A 24,120-nucleotide genomic window follows, 5' to 3' on the forward strand; every position below is an offset into this window, starting at 1 on the left:
TAGTTACTCAGTGAAAACATAGCTTTTTAATGGTGTAAAATTTTTATGAAATTGGTCTATTTGTTTTTGAGGTTATTTCAAAATACAAATCTATCCTCTTTATATTTTTAGTATAGACTACCTGTTCCCGTGGGGCTTTATCTGCATGAAATTATGATTTATTTAATTGTTACAATTCAATTTCAAATGTCAAAATGACATGACATGACGACAAACCATGATCATCTTTCTTTCTTGATGTTAGCAGCTTGTAGCTTATGGTCCCTTTCCCACATTAGGGTTTTTATCTAATTTATTAACCCCCTAAGTTTAATAGCGTGAAAACATATAGTCTAAAGCGTGACGTAAGTGTAGGGCTTTTTATTAAAAAGAGAATTATTCAAAAATATGCCGTAATTGCTGACATCTTAGACAACAAAGAAGTGTGTTTACGCTTTATTATAATAGTATAGATTTAGACTGTTATGAACTTTGTGTTATTTTGTACGCCACTTTTATATGACCTTATATCACTGCACACGATCCAAAATTATTAAATATAAGCTAAACAAATTATATCTTTCCCTTTTTGGCTCCTAACGGGTCACGTACTTAATCCCCTTTGAGTGTATTGGTTTGTCCTTATCCGCAAACTGTATCCCAAAATATTATATTTATCTTTTATTGCCCAAAGGGATAATAGAATATGATTTCTAAATAACGGATGATCTTTGAATCAAGATATCAACGAATATTAACTGAATTAAAAAGGCAAAGGTCATTTCTATTTTGAAATTTACTTCTATAGTCATGAAAACATTCGTGTTTCTCTTTGAGTCGATTGAAGTGTCTATTGACTCGATTTTACCGATCGGAACTATTGGAAAGTAGTTAAAGTAACAACAAAATTTAAGGAAATATTACAAAACTGTAATAAAGTACGAGGATGAAGTTAAAACTCAAAAAGTTGCAATCTTACTTCTTATTTATATTATAAACTAGCTTTCGCCTGTGACTCTGTCTGCATGGAACAAAAAAAAAAACAAAATAGAGTTGCCTATGTGATCTTCCAGACTATCTTCTACGTCTATGCCAAATTTCATCGAGATCTGTTGAAGGGTTTCGAACCCTTCGATCGGTAGTCCGTACCCCAAACCATTAGGCTACTGACGCTTAATGCTGTGAACATTGCTGGTATTTGAGGTTACACTTTGGTAAGGTCTTTGTCTAACAGATTTTTAGTTAATAATCTTGGAGTCTACGGAATATTAATAATGATAAAGATATAATTATCATTACAGTGTTACCATCACAAAGTTTCAACTAGAAAAGTTTTTATGCGGATATATTCATAAAAGATAAGAGAGGCATTGTTAAGCTTCGTTCTTACCCCTCAGTTCCCTTCAGTAACGTATATCGTTTGCTACAAAATGAGAAAGTTTTCCCTTTATCAGATAATTCTATCTCAGACATACAAAGACTGTAAGAACTAATTACTTTCTCACTAATATTATTATTAGAAATCTCAAATGGATGGATGTATCTTTTTATCTTCAAAATTTAACGGATCTCGATGAAATTTGTCAGAGATAAATAACATTCTAGAAGAACACCTAGGTTAAGCAAGTTAAATTTTTATTTATCTGTCAAGGATGAATTCGCCGGCGACAGCTAGTTCTATCATAAAGAAAATTGAGAAACAATTTTGTTTGTTCAGTTTTAAAAACTAAAGAAGCTATTAAAAAATACTTGAACAGCAAAAGGTCTTCTAGGAAGGACTAGAATTTCATTTTTACTAGATGTTCCCATACGGCTTCATCCGCATGTAATTATGAAAAAAAAATTTTTTGGTTTACATTTGTCAAATTATCAATAGCAAATGTCAAAATGACTTGACATGACAGACCTTAGCAATCTTTCTTTCTTGATGTTGGCAGCAACTTATGGTCTCCTTCCCACATTAGGGTTTTTATCCAAAATATTTACCCCCTAAGTTTAATGGTGTGAAAATATATATAATTAAGCATGACTTAAGTATAGGGCTTTTTATTAAAAAAATCATTATTCAAAAATATACTGTAATTGCTGACATCTTAGGCAACAAAGAAGTGTGTGTTTACGCTTCATTATAATAGTATAGATATCTCATAAGCATTTCTATAGTATTTTTTCTTTCTTTGTTTATCTTACGAAAGAAATGAACGTCAACAAATGTCCACTTCCATTCCTTTAAGTAATAAAACTATAATACAAATATTTAATGTCATTATTTCTGGAAATGTCTCGGCCGTGGTCGCAAAATGTGGAAAAGCAGTTTAAAGTAAACTGCAATACTGCCGAGTCATGGTCGGCCACCGCGCACTTCTGCAGAATACGTTGACCAGGTATTTATAACAACAGGGATAATATTATTTTTATTACAGAACACTATTACGGGAAAGTAATAGCATGATAGGATTATTACTGAAATGTTTAATAAAGAATATATTGACTTTATGTACAGGAAATGAACAACCGATTACATGCAAGTTTTAATATAGAAACAATTGACACAAGGTTCTATTATAATACGTTTATAGTAAACGGACACTAAAACGAATAAATAACGTGGCTAATTTAACTTAAAATACTGAATAAATCACTGACAATTATTTCTTTATTACCCATTTATTGACTTAAATACATAATTTTGTATAGTTCTTTTTTAAATTATATCAAGCTTTTTCATTTACATTTAAATTTATAAAGCTATTAAGTACTTCAATCTGCGATGTATAACAGGAATATCCTATAATTCAAACTTACATTGTCACCGTAGCGATGTGGCAACAACCAACGCGTTTGCGTTTCGCGGTTCCACAACATCGGTCTATTTGTTCGGTCTCGCAACAACCAGCGACGACCGCCATCACAACCCTGACCTTAGGCAAACAGATTCAATGTTGACCATTGACTTTCTTTATTTATTCTTACTAATTGGTATTAACATCCAAAGAGATTCAAAAGATATATAGACTAGACATAGTTAACACTTCACTTGGAACATTTTTCACATAATCTCACTAGTGGTAGAAACAAACAAATAACTCAAACACTAATAAGCGTCTCAGCGTGTCAAATTTAACATTGAGTTTACCGTGCGAAGAAGTACCGGTAAAAATATATGGTTCCTTACGTCTGGTCTATACATTTGTTAAGTGTCTGCCATCGCTATATTATTTATTCTTGATTACGTACGGTATTTTACAATAACGTTTAGAACATTAACAGCTGCACCTAGAGATATTAAGTCGTTTAAATAAGGGTCACAGGGTTTAAGACATTTAATGCAGTGGTAACTACTTTAGTCTTATTATTACCTTTACGTAGAAGGAAATTTAACTACTAAAAATATAGTGCACGAAATAAATTTGCCCGACTAGAAGTAGACTATCTATACTATTATAATAAAGCGTAAATACACACTTCTTTGTTGCCTAAGATGTCAGCAATTACAGCATATTTTTGAATAATTCTATTTTTAATAAAAAGCCCTACACTTAGGTCACGCTTTAGGCTATATATTTTCACGCTATTAAACTTAGACGGTAAATATTTTGGATAAAATCCTAATGTGGGTAGGAGACCATAAGTTGCTGCCAAGATCAAGGAAGTAAGGTTGTCATCATGTTATGTCATTTTGACATTTGTAATTAATAATTTGACAAATGTAAACAATAAAATTTTCACAATTTCATGCGGATGAAGTCGCACGGGAACAGCTGGTTAACTAATAAGTAAAGATAAATTAAATTGTTAGTTGACCAATTTATCACTTGCAGTTGCTCGCAACTTCGTCCACGTGAAATTAAATTGTAAAAAATATAGCCTATGTGACTCAGTGATAACGTAGCTTTTTAATGGTGAAAGAATTTATGATATCCGCATAGTAGTATTTGAGTTATTTCAATACATACAAAAGTAAGTTTCCTCTTTATAATATTAAGTATAGAATAGATAAGATGGCTTCCAACATTACATAGGTGTAAAGAAACAGCGACCTCTGTTGAAAAAAATATTAAACAGACGTTAAACACCGTTAATACAATTGTCCTACCAAATGCGATCCAGTTGCGATAATCCATAGTGACATTACAATCCCCCACAACGCGTATGCACTTGCAACACACCTTAATGCTTAACTTAGAAGTAACTTAGCAGTCTTAGCAGTGCTTGGACGAAATGTGGTGGTTAGTGCTTTGTGTTTTAGGTGGTGCGGTCAGTGAGAATGTCACAGAGGTTAAAGGTAAGGAATTATAGTTAAACAATATAACCCTGTATTTAAAAAGACCCGAGAAAACTATTAACTTAAGGGTCTAAAAAATAATAAGTTAAAAGGATCTTAGATTTCAAACTGATTTTTTGCCTAAACAAATGTTTTTTTTTTAATTAAATGTTTACTAGACTAATGCAATTAACATTAAATGATATCAAAATACAAGCAAACAGTTTGATATAACTACATTGTTTGTTTTGTTTTGTTTCTTAGAGTTTAATATGCCTTCAATAGCGTCTCCGAAACGTTCTACGAAGTCTGTTTATTTAATTTTTTCACATAAGGGACTAACATAGATTGTTTTTTAGCTAGAAAAAGTATAGTACTTTAAGGAAACGAGACCGGTGAACGACATTCTCGGTCGATTCCTGTTTATACCGCCTTCTATTTCGCAATATTAACTTGCTTAGGGTTTCGCGATCACTTAACTTTCCACGAACTTAGCTCTTAGTAATCTTATTAAAGTTATAAACGTTTGTATGAATAGATAGATACAAGGAGAAAAATGGCATAGATATTGGGACATAGTTTAGAAAAACGTATTGAGTTTTTTTTTATTATTTTCCCTAAATAAGCCTGCGATAGACATTCAGCTCTTATTAAAACTGAAAAGTTACTGATCTGTTAAAAATGGACGTGCGTGTTTTAATTGTCAGTTCAAAACAGTTAGGTCCTGTTCCACCACTGGCCGATACAGACTCAGATTGCTTATAAATGACGTCACTGTCAGATAAGGTAATAAAATTCGATATTTCCATCACTTATTTTACACGTTGAATTATAAGACAATTTTTAATTTGGTAGGACATGCCTTTAGAGTTAGAAATGAGTGTGTAAGAGAATTGTTGGATAAAAGTGTTTTTGTTTAAACACCTTAAAATCGTAACAAATAATTCTTTTGTTTTAGATACACAGAGAAAGCTTTAGCAATATCTAGTTATTTTTTTATAATATAACGAGTAAACGGCCACCTTAATCCAGCGAAATGGAAAGCGACCGCTGCCCATAAACATCCGCAATTGCAGATGCGTTGCCTACCCTTAATTGACGGAGGAGGAGACGCACATAAAGAGGACATTTTCCCTTCCTATGTCCCTCCACCGTCAAATCCACTTTTACTTCCCATCCTTTCCTCTTAAGAAAAGGGTGGAAAGGGAAAGGGACTAAAATTAGGCCTCCGGCACCACACTCATCAGACGAAACATGGAATTACTTCCACTTCACGAATGTTTTCTGTGTGGTCATGGTATAGCACCGGGCGAGCCGGCCTATTCGTGCTAAGATGTTAAAGCGGGCTCTACCACTGTAAAAAGTTATGTTATAGCCTCGATGTTTTAAAACAAATAAATACGTAAGGTGATATATGGCAATATGTTTCAAATACTTCCAAGTATTGCAATAAACGTTCCACTTGACTGAGTACCATTTCCACGTTGGTATTGCAATTACAGGATGTATATGTTGAAATTTAGAAATATATACTCACAAATATGATGACCTATGTTTACTTAATGACAAATCGTGTGATATGACGTCATTTGTTTTGAAATGCACTAAATATGTTCTAAAGATATCCTCGAAATTAACTGTAAGGCATTTTTGATACATTCATAATCACCAGCTCACTATACGTCCTCTGAGGGGCTCGGAGACTACCCTAAGTTACTGACTAGGCCAGTCAACCTGCACTGCGGGTTGACTTCACACATCTTTGAATTTCTTCGCCGATATGTGCATCGCGATTTCCCTTCACCGTAAGAACGTCGGGTAAATTATGTACATATAAAAATTATAAAAATCGAAAATCACATTGGTTCAGTGGGATTCGAACCCAAGGCGTGATTACAAGTCAAGTGCTTCAAACACCGAGACACCGACGCTTCTGATTATTAGCCTAAACTGCTGAACGGATTTAGATTAGTCAAAGATGTATAGTCTGGAAGAACACATCGGCTATGCTTTTGTTTTTTTTATGCGGATGGAGTCGCGGACGAAAGTAGACGACTAAAATATGTAACTGAGGTTTTTTATTTAGCAGTACATAATTAAATGCTGGAATAAAATGTGAATAAAAATGTTACTACATTAACTCAACTTTTCAAATCATTTTTCTTTTATAATAATCAAAAGAAACATTATCCAAATGAGCAACCTTTTTTCTAAAAAAAACACAAATTTAATCTACGGTTTTTGTGCATGCTAAAATCAACTTAATCCCATACAAAATAGAGATAAATGTCCCTTGGCAAAATTTTCAAAACGGCAATTATCTTTATGTTGTAGGCGTGTAATATGAGGACTACTCTATGGTTACGGGATTTAAGCATAGAGTAACTTGTAACAGACACGTCTAAATTTATTTCAATTCGATTTATGCATTTATTATTTCTTATTCCCCTCTCAAGTAGTAGGTTATGTATGCTTTTATATTATAGTTATAAATACAAATTTTGATAATTATATTGGTTAATTTTATTTATACAATATGAAAACATTCCTAGAATTAAATTTTACCCAAAATGTACACGTAGATGTACAGTAGATTTTATTAGTAATTTAATTGAAAAACCACTGCTTTTACAATTTTCAAGATAGTTATAGACGGTACTTTTGTTGTGAAAATATTTATCTTTCTGTCCTCTCTGTCTGTTGGTACTCTATGCTAAAGTAATAAGAAGTTACCTTCATATAAGATCGGAAACCCGCGTGCTAAGAATTCTCTTTATTATGTTATGTTGCGAATGAAAATTATACTTAAAGAGCAAGTAATATGTTAAAATTAACTTCAAGTCGTTGAATACGATACTTAACTTCGATGAACTTATAAAATTAACATTACAAGGTAAATACGTTACAATTTGAGGTTTAAATTTTAATTTTCAGTGTCAGTCTCTTCGTAATTTTTTTTTTCACATTCTGTTACAACTCAAAAACACTACCCTCTTTATAACTAATTAACGCCGGCGTCCAGAAAAACGCTGTTTAATAATAGTTCCTAAACATTAGTAATAAAAAAATATAGCCTATGTTATTTCAATACATACAAAAATACAAATCTTTCCTCTTTATAATATTAGTATAGACAAAGATATAGATATACTCGTAGATACGAAAGTTATCAGAAAGACCAAAAGTGTAGTGCTTCTTTTCTCTTCTTCATAGAAGATGTACCTGAGATCTTCGACTACCATTCCATGCCAGCGCTATCAGAACTGGATGACTTCGATGTCTGCTTGAGGAAACCAGACGCGGTCTACTGCATAGTAGACTTTGAACTTCTGGAAGACGACACACCGCTGTATCAGTTTATAAAGGTAAGAACAACAGAACTTTTACGTACAAAAAAAAACAGACGAATTGAGTACCTCCTTCTTTGAAAAGTTGGTCAAAAAGTTCAGTATTTTGTCTCTTTCCTTCTTGAATAGTGCTTCTTTAGCCTTCTCATTTCCAACTTTTAAAGACAAGATGTAGCATTCAAGTAGTTCCACACATTTTTGATTGATGAAAGGGCGTGACGTCATAAGTAAGTTTCTACAGAAAGAGCGGTCGCACAACAGTTGTGCGATTGTCGATTGTTTCGCAGCCCATTCAACTGTTTATTTGCAAAACTAAAAATAAAGTAGTGTACTTCCATATAAGCTCATAGGAATCAAAGCGAGACTGAACAGTTGTGCGATAGTTTGTGTGGGTCTCCGCCGTATGCTTCCTTCTGTCTCTGAGTGTAGCAGTGAATATGTTATTGTCAATATTTCAGAATTTCTCATCGATTTCATACACAAATTACAAGCATACGAAGTTACATCGTGGTGTTTGCGGTTCCCAGCAATGTGGACTTAATGTGACACACGCAAATGTCACGTTATCTACCGCAGTGGCTTTGAGAGAGTGCTTCAACGAAACCATACATCAGGGATATGGGTTACAGGTAAGCTCAAATACATACTGTTTATTGCTATTGGACAGAATCGTCAAATTGTTGAAGAGTAGTTTGTGTTATGCGTATTTATATTATGACTTTGTGCGATTGTCGATTGTTTTCCTGGTCAACTGTTTTGCACAACTAAAATTCGAGTAGTGTACACCACCATATAAGCTCATAGGGATCAAAGCGAGACTAAACAGTTCTGCGATAGTTTAGTCAAAGGTGTGCGCTCCTAAAATGTTGACAGATTTGAAAAGTTTGTCGACATATAGAAAAAATCATTTTTAATTTCATTCATCTTATTTTCGACTGTCAGAGAGGATACATTAACTGTTGTTTATTACTTAACTGGCTTTCGCCCACGACTCCGTCCGCGTGGAATAAAAAAAAAATTAGTAGCCTATGTGTTCTTCCAGACTATCCTCTACGTCTATGCCAAATTTCATCAAGATCTGTTCAGTAGTTTAGGCTATAAACTCTAACAAACATCCATCCATTTAAACTTTCGCATTTATAATATTAGTATGATGTAGGAATTTGGAAGGGCACTTCTAAAAATGTATATGTTACTTCAGATTGAGTTTGATTTAGTAATTGTTTGCATGAACCTTAGAAGGTCTCTTCACTAATTAAAGCATAGTTGAATAATTAAACATTTTATCGTATCTTTTGAAAGCAACGATTTCCATAATTGTTAAAAACTTTCCATCCGCTAAGTGACGTCATTAATTAAACAAAATCATAGAGCGTCGTCTTAGTGGTTAAACACCGGTGTAGTTCTTACGTCCAGGTTCGATTCCCACCATGTAACAATATATTTTTTTTATTTTCAAATTATTACGGTGAATAAAAATATCATGATGTGTTCACATATCGGCGTACATTAAAAAATTGGTTCAAATTTAACCAGCACTGGGACATCGTGGTTGATTATAGCTTAGTCAACCTTGAAATGTGTAGTTAAGTACTCCTCGTTCCGTATCCCTTGATATAATCATTTTAAGTCGACAAGAGTATATCATGAACCACACTTCATCATCATCATCAATCTACCCTTGTACCCTATGGAGGGTGGGCACAGTATGTGCTCCATACATGTCTATTAGCCGTCATATCTGAATTCATTTCCTTAAACAGAGAGATATCTCTCACACAATCCAATCATACTTTATTCCTGCTTCTACGTTCGGAGACTGTACCGATATTTGAAACTAGCTTTCGCCCGCTACTCCGTCTGCATGGTATTAAAAAAATAAAAGTAGCCTAAGCGTTCTTCCAGACTATCCTCTACAACTGTATATCGTAAAAGATTTAGAAATAAAGTTATTTTAACGGAGACATGTGTGTTGGTAAAATATGTACAGAAAAAGACAAAAAAAGTACAATGACATTGAAAATGTGTTCTAATTTCAAATAATTTAAATTCTTCTTTTTTCTAATGGCTTGAGACCTAAAACATGTAAAAACTCCTTGAACAACAACTATGCCAAATTCCATTGAGATCCGTTCGACCGTACAGATTACACACTTTAACAAATATCCATCCATCTAAACTTTCGCATTTATTAGTAAGATTAGATTATTTTTGCATATGGGTTTGCAATAAAAGTTCTTATTTTTTACAGGTGGATTCATTATCAGTACGTTACTGTAAAACACAAGCTGATAGACTACCGATGGATGTCTTGGATTACACCATAGGGGCTATCTTGTTAACGCTTGTATTTGTCAACCTGGGATGTTCTGCGTATCATTTCTTTTGGCCTGCGGAGAAAGGAAGAGGTATTGTATAAACATTTGAAACGCTACTTACTCTTGCTTTACCCTGTATAGAACACTAGCTTTCCCCGCAACTCCGTTCGCATGGAATTAAATGTGTTCTTCCAAACAATACACATATATACCAAATTTCATCAAGATTCGTTCAGTAGTTTATGCTATAAACTCTAACAAACATCAATCTATTTAAACTTTCGGATCTCTAGTATTAGTAAGATGTGTAAAAAATATTGCAATCCGATTGGTTTTGGCGATAACAGGAATAAATTTCGCGTGCTTATGTACTCTATAATATTTAGTTTAGTGAGTAAAATCACTAAGTTTAAAATTTACATCGCCTTGTGGACGAATGGCCTAACGAAGGATGCATACTAAATGCTCATAAGGCATGCTATACACGGATATAAGCAATCTGTTAATAAATTCCACTAGTTTTCGATCTTAAAGTCAAAAGCATAAAGCTTAAAGTTCAGTACCATTTCCAATTGTTTTATAAAGTTATTTTGTCTATAGGAAATAGATTCATGTTGGCTTTCTGCATACAAAAAAATTGGAAGGCTCTCAAACATGGAGGCAGTGCTGATGGCGGGATATTCAAATGTTTCCAAGCTATGAGGTAAAAGATTAATTAACTCTCTAACATTAGACTAGTGTTAACCCGAGAATCTGTCCGCGTGGTATGAAAAAGTAGCCTATGTGTGTACCAACTACATCTGTGCCAAATTCCATCGAGATCTATTCAGCAGTTTAGGCTACGAACTAACAAACATCTATCTAACTTTCCCATAATACTAGTAAGTTTGAAAGAGAACCTTGAAAGGTTTACTTCTGTTATGGACGTAGAATAAAAAAAAAATAAGTTTTATAATAATGCTTAATTTGTATATGTATTTAAGGACATAAGGGACAAATATTTGATTTTAATTATTTTATGAAATGTCCCATTTATTATAGGTTATGAATACTACAGAAAACTGTCAGTCAAATTGTCAATAATGTCACGCACGTTTTGCGCCCTTTTTACCATTCCGAAACATTCCAAAGGTTAACTAATAAAGGTTACTGTCATAAGCAAGAGTAAAATGGGTTAAATTTATTCAAAGAATTAAATTTACGACCCTAAGAAATCACCGTAATATATAATAATTACATTTTTCTAGTACGATTGTAATCTAACAAATGTTAACAATTTTACCGTGGCATAAGTATCTTAACTTACACAATATTACTTAACCTACATTTTATGAAGTACGTAAGGCAATTATTACATTTCAGATAAAGTGCTAAAGTACATAATTTGACAATACAAACAATATGTATTTCGCTTTAAAATAGACTACACCTTCTGTAAAATCAGTCAATCTTGACTGAATTTGACAATTGACACATAAGACATAAAAAGCGTTTTAAAAACAGATAAATCCTTAATTTACGTGAAGATTTAAAGGCGTCCTCCCTCTAGTTGGACCGACTACTTAGTGCGAAAGGCGGGAAGTCATTGGATGCGAAAGGCGAAGAACCGCATTTTGTGGAGGGCATTGGGAAAGTTAACAGTGGCAGAGCCCGGTTTAACATCTTCGCACGAATAGGCCGGCTCGCCCGGTATACCACGACCACACAGAAAACAGACGTGAAGTGGAAGCAATTCCGCGTTTCGTCTGTTGGGTGTGGTGCCGGAGGCCTAATTTTAGTCCCTTTCCCTTTCCACTCTTTTCTTAAGAGGAGAAGATGGGAAGGAATAGTGGATTTGACGGTGGAGGAGAAGCATTGGAAGGGGAAATGTCTTTTTGTGGGTCTCCTCCTCCGTCAATGAAGGGTAGGCAACGCATCTGCAATTGCGGATATTTATGGGCAGCGGTTGCCTTCCATTTCGGTGGATTCGGGTGGCCGCTTGCTCGTTTACCACCTTATATTATAAAAAAAGGCCTATCCTATCTCCAGCAGTGGGAGATAAAGGCTGATAATGATACGATCGAAAATAATTGATGTATAAAATAACCTATTTTGTTTCAGATTTTATACAATGGTTATGATTCTCGGTCTGCATTCTATGATCTTCATTGGCTATGGTTACACGGCCAATCCCGAGTTTATTGAACACGTAAGTAAGCATTTTTTAAGAGTGTGCACACCTTTGACTAAACTATCGCACGACTATTTAGTCGCTTTGATTAAAAGCTATATAGGCGCACATTACACGATTTTTAGTTGTGCAACTAAACAGTTGAATTGTCTGCGAAACAAGCGACAATCGCACAGTTTGATCGGCTTCAAAACAATTGACAATCGCACAGTTCAATTGACTTCAAAACAATCGACAATCGCACGACAGTTGTGAATTAATTTAGTCAAATGTGCACACTTATTCTCTTTGAAAAAATAAAGACAGTATTGTGTTAATATTTTACGGTAACATAGATTTGAACTATCTGAACAAGATTAGCGCGATTGTGTTCTATTTTGAATATATCATTGCAAAATATTTGCCGCAAACCGGTTACCCATAAATCACATTTATCCGTACAATAGAATGCACTGCATTGCAAGTAGCATTAAATAAACGATAGTTTAGTTAGCATTATGAACTTTCTAAAATATACAAATCTATCTATACTGCTATACTATTATAATAAAGCGTAAACACATACTTCTTTGTTGCCTAAGATGTCAGCAATTACAGCATATTTTTGATAAATTCTTTTTATAATAAAAAGCCCTACACTTACGTCACGCTTTACGCTATATATTTTCACGCCATTAAACTTTGGGGGTAAATATTTTGTATAAAACCCTAATGTGGGAAAGAGACCATAAGTTGCTGTCAATATCAAGAAAGCAAGAATGCCAAGATTTGTCATGTCATGTCATTTTGACATTTGCTATTGATAATTTGACAAATGTAAACAATAAAATAAAATTTTCATAATTTCATGCGGAAGAAGCCGCACAGGAACAGCTAGTACTAATACAATAAAGCGTAAACACACATTACTTTGTGGCGTAGGATATCAGCAACTACAGCATATTTTTGAAAAATTCTTTCTTTAATAAAAAACCCTACACGACACGCTTTAGGCTATATGTTTTCACGCTATTAAACTTAGGAGGTTAATAAATATATGTGCGTCTCCTCCTCCGTCAACTAAATGTAGGCAAAGCATCTGCAATTGGGGATGTATATGGTTAGTGATCGCTTTCCATTTCAGTGGATTCAGTTGGCCGCTTGCTCGTATGCCACCTTATATTATAAAAAACTTAGACATTTACTTTTAAATATATAAATAACGACTCAAATTTAAATAACAAACCAATTCTTAGTATAGGATATTAATTTAACAATAAATAATTGTGATTTATGACCATTATAAATTAGCCGTTTAAGTCTAACAGAGCGTCCAATCGAAAACGGACGTCCGTTTTAATTAATTTGCTAAAGCGTTGAGAGGCTAACGATTTTCAATTACGTAGCAATCACTGTAACTATAATGAGTATAGAAATCTGTACCTCAAAAATGTAATAAAACAATAGACAGTTGACAGTGAGGTTAGACTCGTATTTAAACCCTTTGACAGCCGTTACTTGATACGAATGCAGACATTTAAAATATATATAGACGAGGCAGTAAACAAAATGTTTTCACCGGTATTTTCTTTGAAAGGTTGTCAAGTTTAGTGCCACCTCGTGTTGTATTGACAAGTAATAAAACATTTTACAAAAATATAAGCTCCATTTTTTGTTATAAAATTTGGCAATTAATTTTAATACGATTAAAACAATAGTGATTAATAAGATAGTGTTAGTGATATTATGTGAAAAATGTTTCAAGTAGTCATAACCCTTAAATGTATATTTTTTTCTTTTTAATTACAACTAGCTGTTGCTGTGCGACTTTCGCATGAAATAATGAAAATTGTTTTATTGATTACATTTGTCAAATTCAATTGCAAATGTCAAAACATGACATGATGACAACCTTGCTTCCTTGATGTTGGCAGCAACTTATGGTCTCTTTCCCACATTAGGGGTTTTGTCCAAAATATTTATCCCCTAAATTTAACGGAGTTAAAATAAATAGCCTAAAACGTGACGCGAGTAGGGATTTTTATTGAAAAAATTAATTATTTAAAAATATGTTGTAATTGCTGTCATCTTAGGCAACAAAGAAATGTGTGTTTACGCTTTATTATAATAGTATAGATATAGATAAATTATAATGGGTAGTAAATTGAACATAGAATAAGGGAAAATAAAGAAAACATTTTTTTTTTTCAAAATAGCCTATTACGTAAGAAAGAAAAGACAGATGTATAATCATCGTCATGCATTTAAGGGTATGCCACCTCTATATGTTTATTGAATATCTTTGGTTTCATCATACATATGTATAACTGAAAAACACATACCATTTTGTAAATATAGCTTTGTAATAACAAGTTGTCTACCGACGCATGATTTCGTATTCGAAATACAGTTGTACAGCGTGCAATAGCTGTTTTACTTATACTTTAAAAGAAAATTACTACTCTAGTACTCGCGGTTGTGTTAACCAACGTTTAGGAATCATGTTTACAATTGTGAATGCAGTTAAGACCGGTTTCCACGGGACTCGAAGTTACCGACGCGTATTCGTCTGTGACTATGTCTACACATATAGTTCGGTGCTTTTATGTGGAGACTTTAGAAATATGAACCATGGAAACTCATCTTAAAACCTATCAGCATTTATTTATCTGAGTCACGTATCTTGTGTCACATACTTCATTTTTTTATATAGTTTTCATTACTTATGTTGTAAAGAAAGATTTGTATTTTTGTATGTATTGAAATAACACAAAAACTACTGGACCGATTTCTCAAATTCTTTCACCATTAAAAAGCTACGTTATCAGTGAGGGATATAGGCTATGTGTTGTATATATAAGCGCATTATCTGTGCGCGTTAACTAACGGTCAATAAACCAGTCTGCACTAAGTATACTTAACATTATGTTTTTTATTTCTCGCAGACGAAGTCGAGAGCAACAGCTGGTATGTAGTATAGAGATATGTCTGGATTCAAATATACATCTTCATTTAAAACATTACACTATTTTAATAATGTCCACACATTTCCATACTTCCACATAGAGCGCGCGCACATATTTGACTAAACTATCGCACAACTGTTTAGTCGTGCTTTGATTCCTGTGAGCTTATATGGAGGTATACGACTCTGTTTTAGTTGTGCAACTAAACAGTTGAAATGGCTGCGAAACAATCGACAATCGCACAACAGTTTTTTAAAAGCGTGTGCCCGCTACTAAAATTAAAATTAATAACTCAAGGTCATAAAATTGTATATACGAAGTTTCAATGTCATTCCTACCAAATTGTAAATTGTCTGATAACAATGTAAAGTGTAATTTTTTTTATATAATATAAGGTGGCAAACGAGCAAGCGGCCACCTGAATCCACCGAAATGGAAAGCGACCGCTGCCCATAAACATCCGTAATTGCAGATGCGTCGTCTCCCCTTAATTGACGGAGGAGACACACATAAAAAGGACATTTTCCCTTCCTATGCGTCTCGTCCACCGTCAAATCCGCTTTTCCTTCCCATCTTTTCCTCTTAAGAAAAGGGTGGAAAGGGAAAGGGACTAAAGTTAGGCCTCCGGTACCAAAAATCATCAAAAATATGCGATGAAAATATCGGATTTTGTTCCCTTATCTGACAGTGACGCCATTTTCAAGCTCTTAATTGATTTTCATTTGTTTCAGTCGTATGACGACTTCTTCAAATCTCTATTATTCAACGCGCGAGTTATTGTACAAATATTCTTCGTTATGGGCGGCTTCTTGATGGCTTACAAGATGTTCTTGTACGCGGAGACTCATCCATTCAGCTTCAAAACGATACCCATGGCTATTGTCAATAGATGGGTAAGGTATGTTATTTAATATGACTATACTAATATAATAAAGCGTAAATACACACTATTTTGTGCCGTCGGATATCAGCAATCAGTATATTTTTGAATAATACTTTTTTAAATAAAAAACTCTACATTTACGACACGCTTTAGGCTATATATTTTCACGCTGTTAAACTTAGTGAGTAAATAATTTGGAAATGGACAAATACTACTAGATGACATAAAAAAGAAAGGTTACCATGGTAACGGCAATTGTTATCCAATGTCAAAGCCCTTCATTGTCGTATGTGCATTTGAATTTTAACATTTGCTATTAAAAAAATGTTATTCAGTCATTACAAACTTTAATGCCGTGTGCTAGCATATTAACAGCGCCATCTAGTTCTCTTGAAATGACTTAAACCGTTGTATTTTCAGACTGATGCCGGCTGTGCTCGTAGTAATGGGTCTAGCGATGACGTGGGTGCCTCATTTAGGCTCTGGGCCGATGTGGGATGCCGTAGTAAAGCGGGAGAGAGACATGTGTCGGAGTAACTGGTGGCAATTGATTATACTTATGCCTAATCTGTTCCCATTCGAACATTTATGTATGCCGCAAGCTTGGTGAGTTATATTTCTATAGTACACACTACACAGAGAAAGACTGAATAATGATGAATACATGTATATAAGCAGGCAATTGGTACAGCCAAAATAACGATGTTACCTCTGCCTACGGATATCTGTACTAATATTATAAAGAGGAAAGATTCGTATTTTTGTATTTATTGAAATAACTCAAAAACTACTGGGCCGATTATAAAAATTCCTTCACTGTTAGAAAGGTAATTTATCTGTGAGAACATGGGCTATATTTTTTACTGTTTTTTTTAATTCCATCTGATCGAAGCATCAGCTTGTTTAAAGATGTTAAAAGATGCGTAGTCTACATTACATAGAAGAGAGAAAAGGAGATAATGTGTTGCTTTTATTAATTTATTAAATAAAATGTTTAAATTACTGGATTTAAATGGATATACTATAATATAATTGTAACCAATTTTTGTTTGCCACGAAACAAAAATCATACACGCTTATTGAAATAGAACCTTGAACTATTTCATTTATTATATACTAGCTGTTGCCCGCGACTTCGTCCGCGTGGTATTAGAGAACATACGAACTATATAAATAACAAAAAACTACGTACCCCTCGGAAACCGGACATTTCTCGGGGATGAACCTTATCCCATGTGTACTCCAGAGCAGCCTTTATTTTATATCTGTGCTAAATTTCAATAAGATATGTTGAATCGTTGCAGAATAATCGAGTAAACATTAAAAAACTAAATTAGTGAATCCCACGGGAACCGTAACTATTCCCGGGATAAAAAGTAGCGTATGTGTTCTTCCAGATTGTGCCCTACATCGATGCCAAATTTCATGGAGATCCGTTCAGCCGTTTAGGCTACAAACGCAACAAACATCCATCCATCCATCGTAACTTTCGCATTTATAATATTTATAGGTATATGACATGATATGATATATTTTATTACATAGGCCCATTGCTGGCAAGTAAGGCAAGCGTATGCACCATAAGTTTGCACGCTTTTATTTAAACACTTGCCTAATGATATTAAGTAAAAATTTTCCATCCCCTCGTTAACGGTCAACTTACAACACATATCGTGTCAATCTCATGTGCATTACGCCATAACACTGCTTCATGGTCATTAACAAAACCAACAAAACCTCGCAAGTCATGTTGTGCAAGCGACCAAAAAGGGAACATCTTGATATCAACAATTGTCACATGCAATGTACTATCAGGAAATCTTGCGGTGTACCTTAAAAGCTACGCACATGGAACAATCTATGTTAATATCATCAAGAGGAAAGATTTGTATTTTTATATGTATTAAAATAACTCAAAAACTACTGGGCCGATTTCAAAAATTCTTGAACCATTAGAAAGCTATACGTTGTCGCTGAGTAATATAGGCTATAGAGTCGCAAACAATAACAACTAAGATTCAGTATGTGTGTCTGTTCCAAAAAATCTTGGCCAGTAGTTAAGAAGTAATTGCTTTTTACTATTATTCCGTCGTGTGAACTCACCGCCACCTGATTATTTTTTTTAAATAAAAACAAGCGCATTTTTTATTACGAGAAACATTATTCTGTTAATGGAACACTGCGAATCTCCGTAATTGTACAATACATAAAATATTGATTTACAATACACCTAGAAGCATGTTGTGGTCACTTACACGATTCCTGAGTAGACACTTTTGTAGGTTTAGTAATATTGTGCGTTTGGCTTGTTCTGATTTTTCTTACTGAAAAGATTGTATGAATTTGATTAGACTTTTATTCTAATTGGTCCGATGTGATGTACTAATTTATCCAACGGGAAATACGGAATGTGCGTATTTTGTGTACTTTAGGGAGTAATGTAATAGTATTTACTCTTGGTTACTTTTTTGTATTTGTTTTGAATAAATTTTTTATCCTCGATTTGTTAAAAATAATAGAAAACACGCCACGAAAAAGGTTTGTTGTTTTTCTTGTAGATTTAAAACAAACAAACCGACTATATCGAATCATTTGATTTTTGTTTACTTTTGAAATTATTTAAATGCAGACAAACAGAATACCTCAAAAAAATATTTTGCAAAGACCGCAAGGACCATCATACTTCATACTAATATTATAAATGCAAAAGTTTGGATGGATGGATGTTTGTTAGAGTTTATAGCCTAAACGGCTGAACGGATTTCAATAAAATTTGGTACACATGTAGAGGATAGTCCGGAAGAAAAGATAGGCTACTAACCGTATTAGAATATTCGACGTAATACAAATAAGTCAGAATAACCGAGTTACTTTTCTTTCTCAATTTCCCGATGCATATTGCGTATCGAGAGATAGGTTCCGAACACCGCATGCAACCATATGCGGCCATAAGCGGCCACATGCGGCCACGACTGCAATTTCATGCAGACTGGCCACAAATTGCGCGCATATTCGAGTCACATTTGCAATCGTTTACCCGTCTTAGGCTATGCAATTGCTTGCGTTTACGTGGAATATTAAATTAATTTTGTACACTTTCTTTTACAATGTGTTTAGATACATTTGTTTTTAACTTGTCCTAAGAATTAAAAGATTTTTAAATATTTGAATCCGAAAAACTCTTTTTCAAGTTATGTGGTAACAAACATCCATCCAAACTTCAGCATTTATATTATTAGTAATTGTTTTTTTTTCTGTTACAAGTAAATTGTACTGCAAACTGTTTTATTGCGTGTTTAGTAATTGATAGTTTTACAATCTCCCTAATCGGGAAATTGCAGCTATGTAACTTATCAAAGTTACTCATCAAGCTATAAATTAATTATAATTGTGGTAATAAATTGTGATATGTTATAAAATGTACTATTACCTCGCTACATTTTGTAATTCCACTAAAGTTGTTAATTACGCTTTGTTATACGAATTATAGATTACTAGATATTGTCTGCGATTTCGTCCGCATAGTAATAAAAAATGTAAGCAGCATATGTATTCTTCTAGACTATTCTCTGCATTTATGCCAAATTTTATCTGTTCAGCAGTTTAGGTTACAAACTCTAACAAATCTCCATCCATCTAAACTTTCGTAAAACACGTCACTAAACAACCTAACAACTGTACCAATTTTGACAATATTGTTAGTGCTGTATTTAAAAGATGGTTGAAATACCAATTTGTACCAGGACCTAGCATATAGTAGCGAGCATACCTCTTTCTCAAGGATTATTCCCAACCATCACACCGCTTTGACCCACGTGAGAATAAAAAGTTTCATCCGTTCCACCTTTTAATCCTACCATCAACAATAGGGTGACAGATGAAATCGTTATGAAATAACTTCCAACCGTTCCCTAATCGAAAAGGTGGGACGGATGAAACTTTTTATTCTCACGTGGGGACAGAGCGGGGTGATGGTTCAGAATAATCCTTTCTCAAAGGCCTGCAACGCTTCAACAGTACCACTGGTGTTACATTGTTGTTCCCGCTAAGTGCGTGCTAGTCATGTAATAATAAATAATGCGTGTTTATAGGTACCTCGGAACGGACACCCAACTCTTCTTAATAACCCTGGTGGTCCTGTTGGTGATTTGGCGCTGGCCGAGGACAGGGATTCCCGTGCTGTCAGGAGTGATGGTCGTCAGTCTCTTGATACCATTCCTACAGAGCTACTTCATGGACCTAATGCCTATTAGAGTCAGCATATTCCCAGAGTGAGTTGCAATTTTAGTATTTTTTTCTATTGCCCATCACTATTCTATACTTTTTTACGCGTGGATTGTCAAAGACTAAATATGGTACCTTCTAAAGTTTTTTTTTTTAACATGAACCTTTTACATTTACAACATTCTTTGACTATTTATAATTTTAATAGCTACTGTCCGCGACTCTGTACGCATGGAATTAAAGAAAGTGAGTAGCCTTTGTGTTCTTCCAGACTATCATCGACATCACACCAAATTTTATCGAAATCCGTACAGCCGTTTAGGCTACAAACTCTATCAAACATCCATCTATACTTTCGCATTTATAATATTAGTATTAGTAAGTAATATGATATTATTCTTATGAAAGTGTTAAATTCTCTTTGTTTGCTTTAATCATTGCCGTGCTTGTTCTTTTCGTAATTTTGTGTTACATGTTTCAGATCTATTCGAGATATCTTCGGTTACAATGATACATTTTACCATGCCTACGTGTCGGCTCAAGGCAACTGGGCTGGTTATCATCTAGGAGTACTGACAGCTTACTTCTATCATAGAGCTCAAGCGGAAAAGTGGAATTTAAAGGATTCACTGGTAAGACAAATAAAGTTCTTTTTTTACAAAGATACCATCTTTTACCCGTGATTCCGTCCGCGTGGAAAAAGTAAGCCTCTGTGTTCTTCCAGATTATGCTCTACATCTATGCCAAATTTCATCGGGATCTGTTTCGCAGTTTAGGCTACAAACTCTAACAAACATAGATCTAAACTTTCGCATTTATAATATTAATAAGAAGTAGGATTGGCCAACTTATCTGATTCTGGGGAATCCGAAACTAAGTCTTACTAATATTATAAATGCGAAAGTTTAGATAGATATTTGTTAGAGTTTATAGCCTAAACGGCTGAACGGATCTTGATGAAATTCGGCATAGATGTAGAGGATAGTCTGGAAGAACACATAGATTACTGTTTTTTGCTTTTTGAATTCCACGCGGGCAAAGATTATCAATACATATGTGTTTACAGTTTCTGAAGCTCTTGTTCGTGACGTCAATCCCCATCGCTATGGGCACAGTACTAATGGGCTGGGATCTCCACCACCGCCGCGCGACTGCCTTCGAGTCTGCTGTATTTAATGCTCTCAACCAGAACTTCTTCGCTCTCGCTATCTGCGTTTTTATTATTGGCTGCTTCTACAGATGTAATAGTAAGTGACAGTTCTACCAAATTGTAAAGAGATAACGATCGAACGTGTAAAACATGTGATGGAAATATCGGATTTTATTCTCTTATCTCTTGTTTTATCGAGATCCGTTCAGTAGTTTAGGCTACAAACTTTGACAAACTATCCATTCATGCAAACTTTTGCATTTACAATTTTAGTAAGAGATTAATTGTGAATTTGGTGCATAATCGTCATTAGATTTTAAAATGAAAAGCTTGTAATGATAAGGGTCTGTAAGCTGAGCAGATCTAAATTTTCATGTTGAACATCAATTTGTACGTGTAAGGGATTACCCGGAATCCGGGATAACGATAAAAATTGGCAATGAGATCCTTTCTGACTCCCTGTATAAAAAGGTAGGATAGCTAGGGTGTCAACCACGAGTAGGATATCCAACTTTTATAAGTAACTAGCTGTTCCCGTGCGACTTCATCCGCATAAAATTATGAAAATTTTATTTAAATGTTTACATGTGTCAAATTATTAATTGCAAATGTCAAAATGACATATGATGACATACCAAGGCAAACTGGATTTCTTAATGTTGGCATCTAGGCACAGAAGACAGGCGTAAAATGGAAGCAATTCCGTGTTTCGTCTGATGAGTGTGGTACCGGAGGCGTAATTTAAGTCCCTTTCTCTTTATCGTCCTTTTCTAATAAGGAGAGGTTGGGAAGAGGAAGTGGATTTGACGGTGGAGGAGATGCATAGGAAGGGGAAATGTCCTCTTTATGTGCGTCTCCTCCACCGTCGTATAATGGTAGGCAACGCATCTGCAATTGCGGATGTCTATGGGCAGAGGTTGCTTCGCCATTTTGGCGGTTTCAGGTGGCCGCTTGCTCGTTTGCTACCTTATGTTATTTAAAAAAAAAGAATAGTGTTCAGTAAAAACAATCAGATGTCAGCATTTGTAGATGGATTATTTTTTTAAGTAAAAAATAGAAAACAATATTAATATATGGTCACCCTACATCAGAGGTACCTGTATTAGCATTCTTTTACGTGTTCAGTATAACACCGAACAAGGAATTTCGTGTATGTTAATTTATACGAGCTTCATGTATTTTGTGATAATCGAAAATGGCCGGAATTTACTGAGAATCTTTTATGTATCTTTATAATTAGATTTAATTTGCATTTAAATCACATTTATTAACTCAATGATTTTGCGATCAAATTGTATTATTACTAGCTTTCGCCCGCGACTCCGTCCGCGTGGTATTAATAAAAACAAAATAAAGTAGCCTATGTGTTCTTCCAGACTATCCTCTACGACTATGACAATTTGCATCGAAATTGGTTTAGCCGTTTAGGCTACAAACTCTAACAAACATCCATCCATATAAACTTTCGCATTTTTAATATTAGTATGAAGTTACATTACCTTTTATTTCACAAGTTTTAGTAAAGAAGACATCTATAACCAATACACCTTCGCCGTAGATTCCTTAAACATATCTCTTTACTTCTGTTTCCTTTAGTATGCTTTATCTTAACTAGATCATGTATCTATACCATCCTCTGTTCCAGATACGACTTTACTAAGAGCGAGCTTAGACATTTGATTAAACTATCGCAAAACAGTCGTGCGATTGTCTATTGTTTCGCATACAAATTTTGCAACAGATTAATCCAAGGTTTCACGCGTTCAAATCTATATAATTTGTTACAGAAATATACGTGAACTCAGTCGAATGGGGACCACTCCAGCCTCTCGGGAGACTCTCTTACTGCGCGATGCTACTCCATGCGACTGTACTGAGGACATACGGCGGCCAAATGAGAAGGTCCTTTTATGCCACGGATTATACTGCTGTAAGTTATCATTTTATATTAGTTGAGTTAAGCGATACGATATTATCAAATGCATTCCTGTTAATGCAGTAATAAAATAGCAAGTCTTCTTCTAAATCGACTATCAGTCATTTCTATCGTCACTTCTTTTTAAACAATAAATCTAAGTATAGTACTAACTTTCGCCCGCGACTCCAGCTACCTGGAATTAAAAACAAAAGTGAGTAGCTTATGTGTTCTTCCAGACTATCTACATCTATGACAGTCATCGAGATCCGTTCAGTAGTTTAGGCTACAAACTCTAACAAACATCCATCCATCTAAATTTTTGCATTTATAGTTTTACTAATCTTACTAACGTTATAAATGGAAATTTAGATGGATGGATGTTTGTTAGAGTTTGTAGCCTAAGCAGGTGAAAGGATCTCGATCAAATTTGGAGTTGTAGATAAGTCCTTAAGACGGCTACTTACGTTTTTTTTAATTCTACACAGACGAAGTCACGAGCGAAAACTAATTAAGTAATTGAAATTCTTGATTTTATTTTCCAGATCATGCTCTTCGCTGGTATCGTTTGTACAACCTTCCTCTTCTCTTTACCACTCTATCTCTTCGCGGAAGCCCCTGCATGTCAACTACAAAAGATACTCCTCAGTCCCAGAAGACCGCAGAAGGAGGAGAATGCGAACGGAAATCAGGTGAAGCAAGGGTCTACCGTTTCTGTGTCTACAGTGTCTACTCATATTTAAATAAATTTAACTTCTAGAAAGTTCTTTTTGTTAAGAATTTCAAAAGGCTTCTAGGATTATTGTTCTACAATTGCTTTAATAGATACATAGGTATAAGTGAAGTGTATTTTACTGTGAATGGAATCAGTCATATTCTTGTGTTTGTAAATTTTTATCATAGTTTTTGAAATAAATAGTTGTTC

The 24,120-nt window shown here is 34.4% G+C and overlaps 1 protein-coding gene across 1 annotated transcript; it reads left to right on the forward strand.

The window, feature by feature from the left end:
• The first annotated feature begins 4,119 nt into the window (after positions 1 to 4,119).
• On the forward strand, positions 4,120 to 24,120 carry LOC106109989 (regulator of hypoxia-inducible factor 1-like). Its single transcript, XM_013291659.1, has 13 exons — positions 4,120 to 4,264; positions 7,457 to 7,608; positions 8,049 to 8,219; positions 9,842 to 9,998; positions 10,509 to 10,611; positions 12,009 to 12,096; positions 15,755 to 15,921; positions 16,327 to 16,512; positions 19,998 to 20,177; positions 20,612 to 20,762; positions 21,197 to 21,377; positions 23,068 to 23,210; positions 23,741 to 24,120. The coding sequence occupies exons 1-13, from the start codon at positions 4,201 to 4,203 to the stop codon at positions 23,936 to 23,938; spliced, it is 1,941 nt and encodes a 646-aa protein (XP_013147113.1). The 5' UTR covers positions 4,120 to 4,200; the 3' UTR covers positions 23,939 to 24,120.

The sequence above is a fragment of the Papilio polytes genome, unplaced genomic scaffold (assembly GCF_000836215.1).
Source record: "Papilio polytes unplaced genomic scaffold, Ppol_1.0 DF820956.1, whole genome shotgun sequence".
NCBI classification, from domain to species: domain Eukaryota; kingdom Metazoa; phylum Arthropoda; class Insecta; order Lepidoptera; family Papilionidae; genus Papilio; species Papilio polytes.

What these genes read in the sequence shown, in the direction of transcription:
- LOC106109989 (XM_013291659.1), top strand. Translation starts at nt 4,201, where the DNA reads ATGTGGTGGTTAGTGCTTTGTGTTTTAGGTGGTGCGGTCAGTGAGAAT. An exon ending in ATTGTCAATAGATGGGTAAG is followed by an intron (nt 15,922 to 16,326) that starts GTATGTTATTTA and finishes TTGTATTTTCAG; the next exon opens with ACTGATGCCGGCTGTGCTCG. An exon ending in GGAATTTAAAGGATTCACTG is followed by an intron (nt 20,763 to 21,196) that starts GTAAGACAAATA and finishes ATGTGTTTACAG; the next exon opens with TTTCTGAAGCTCTTGTTCGT.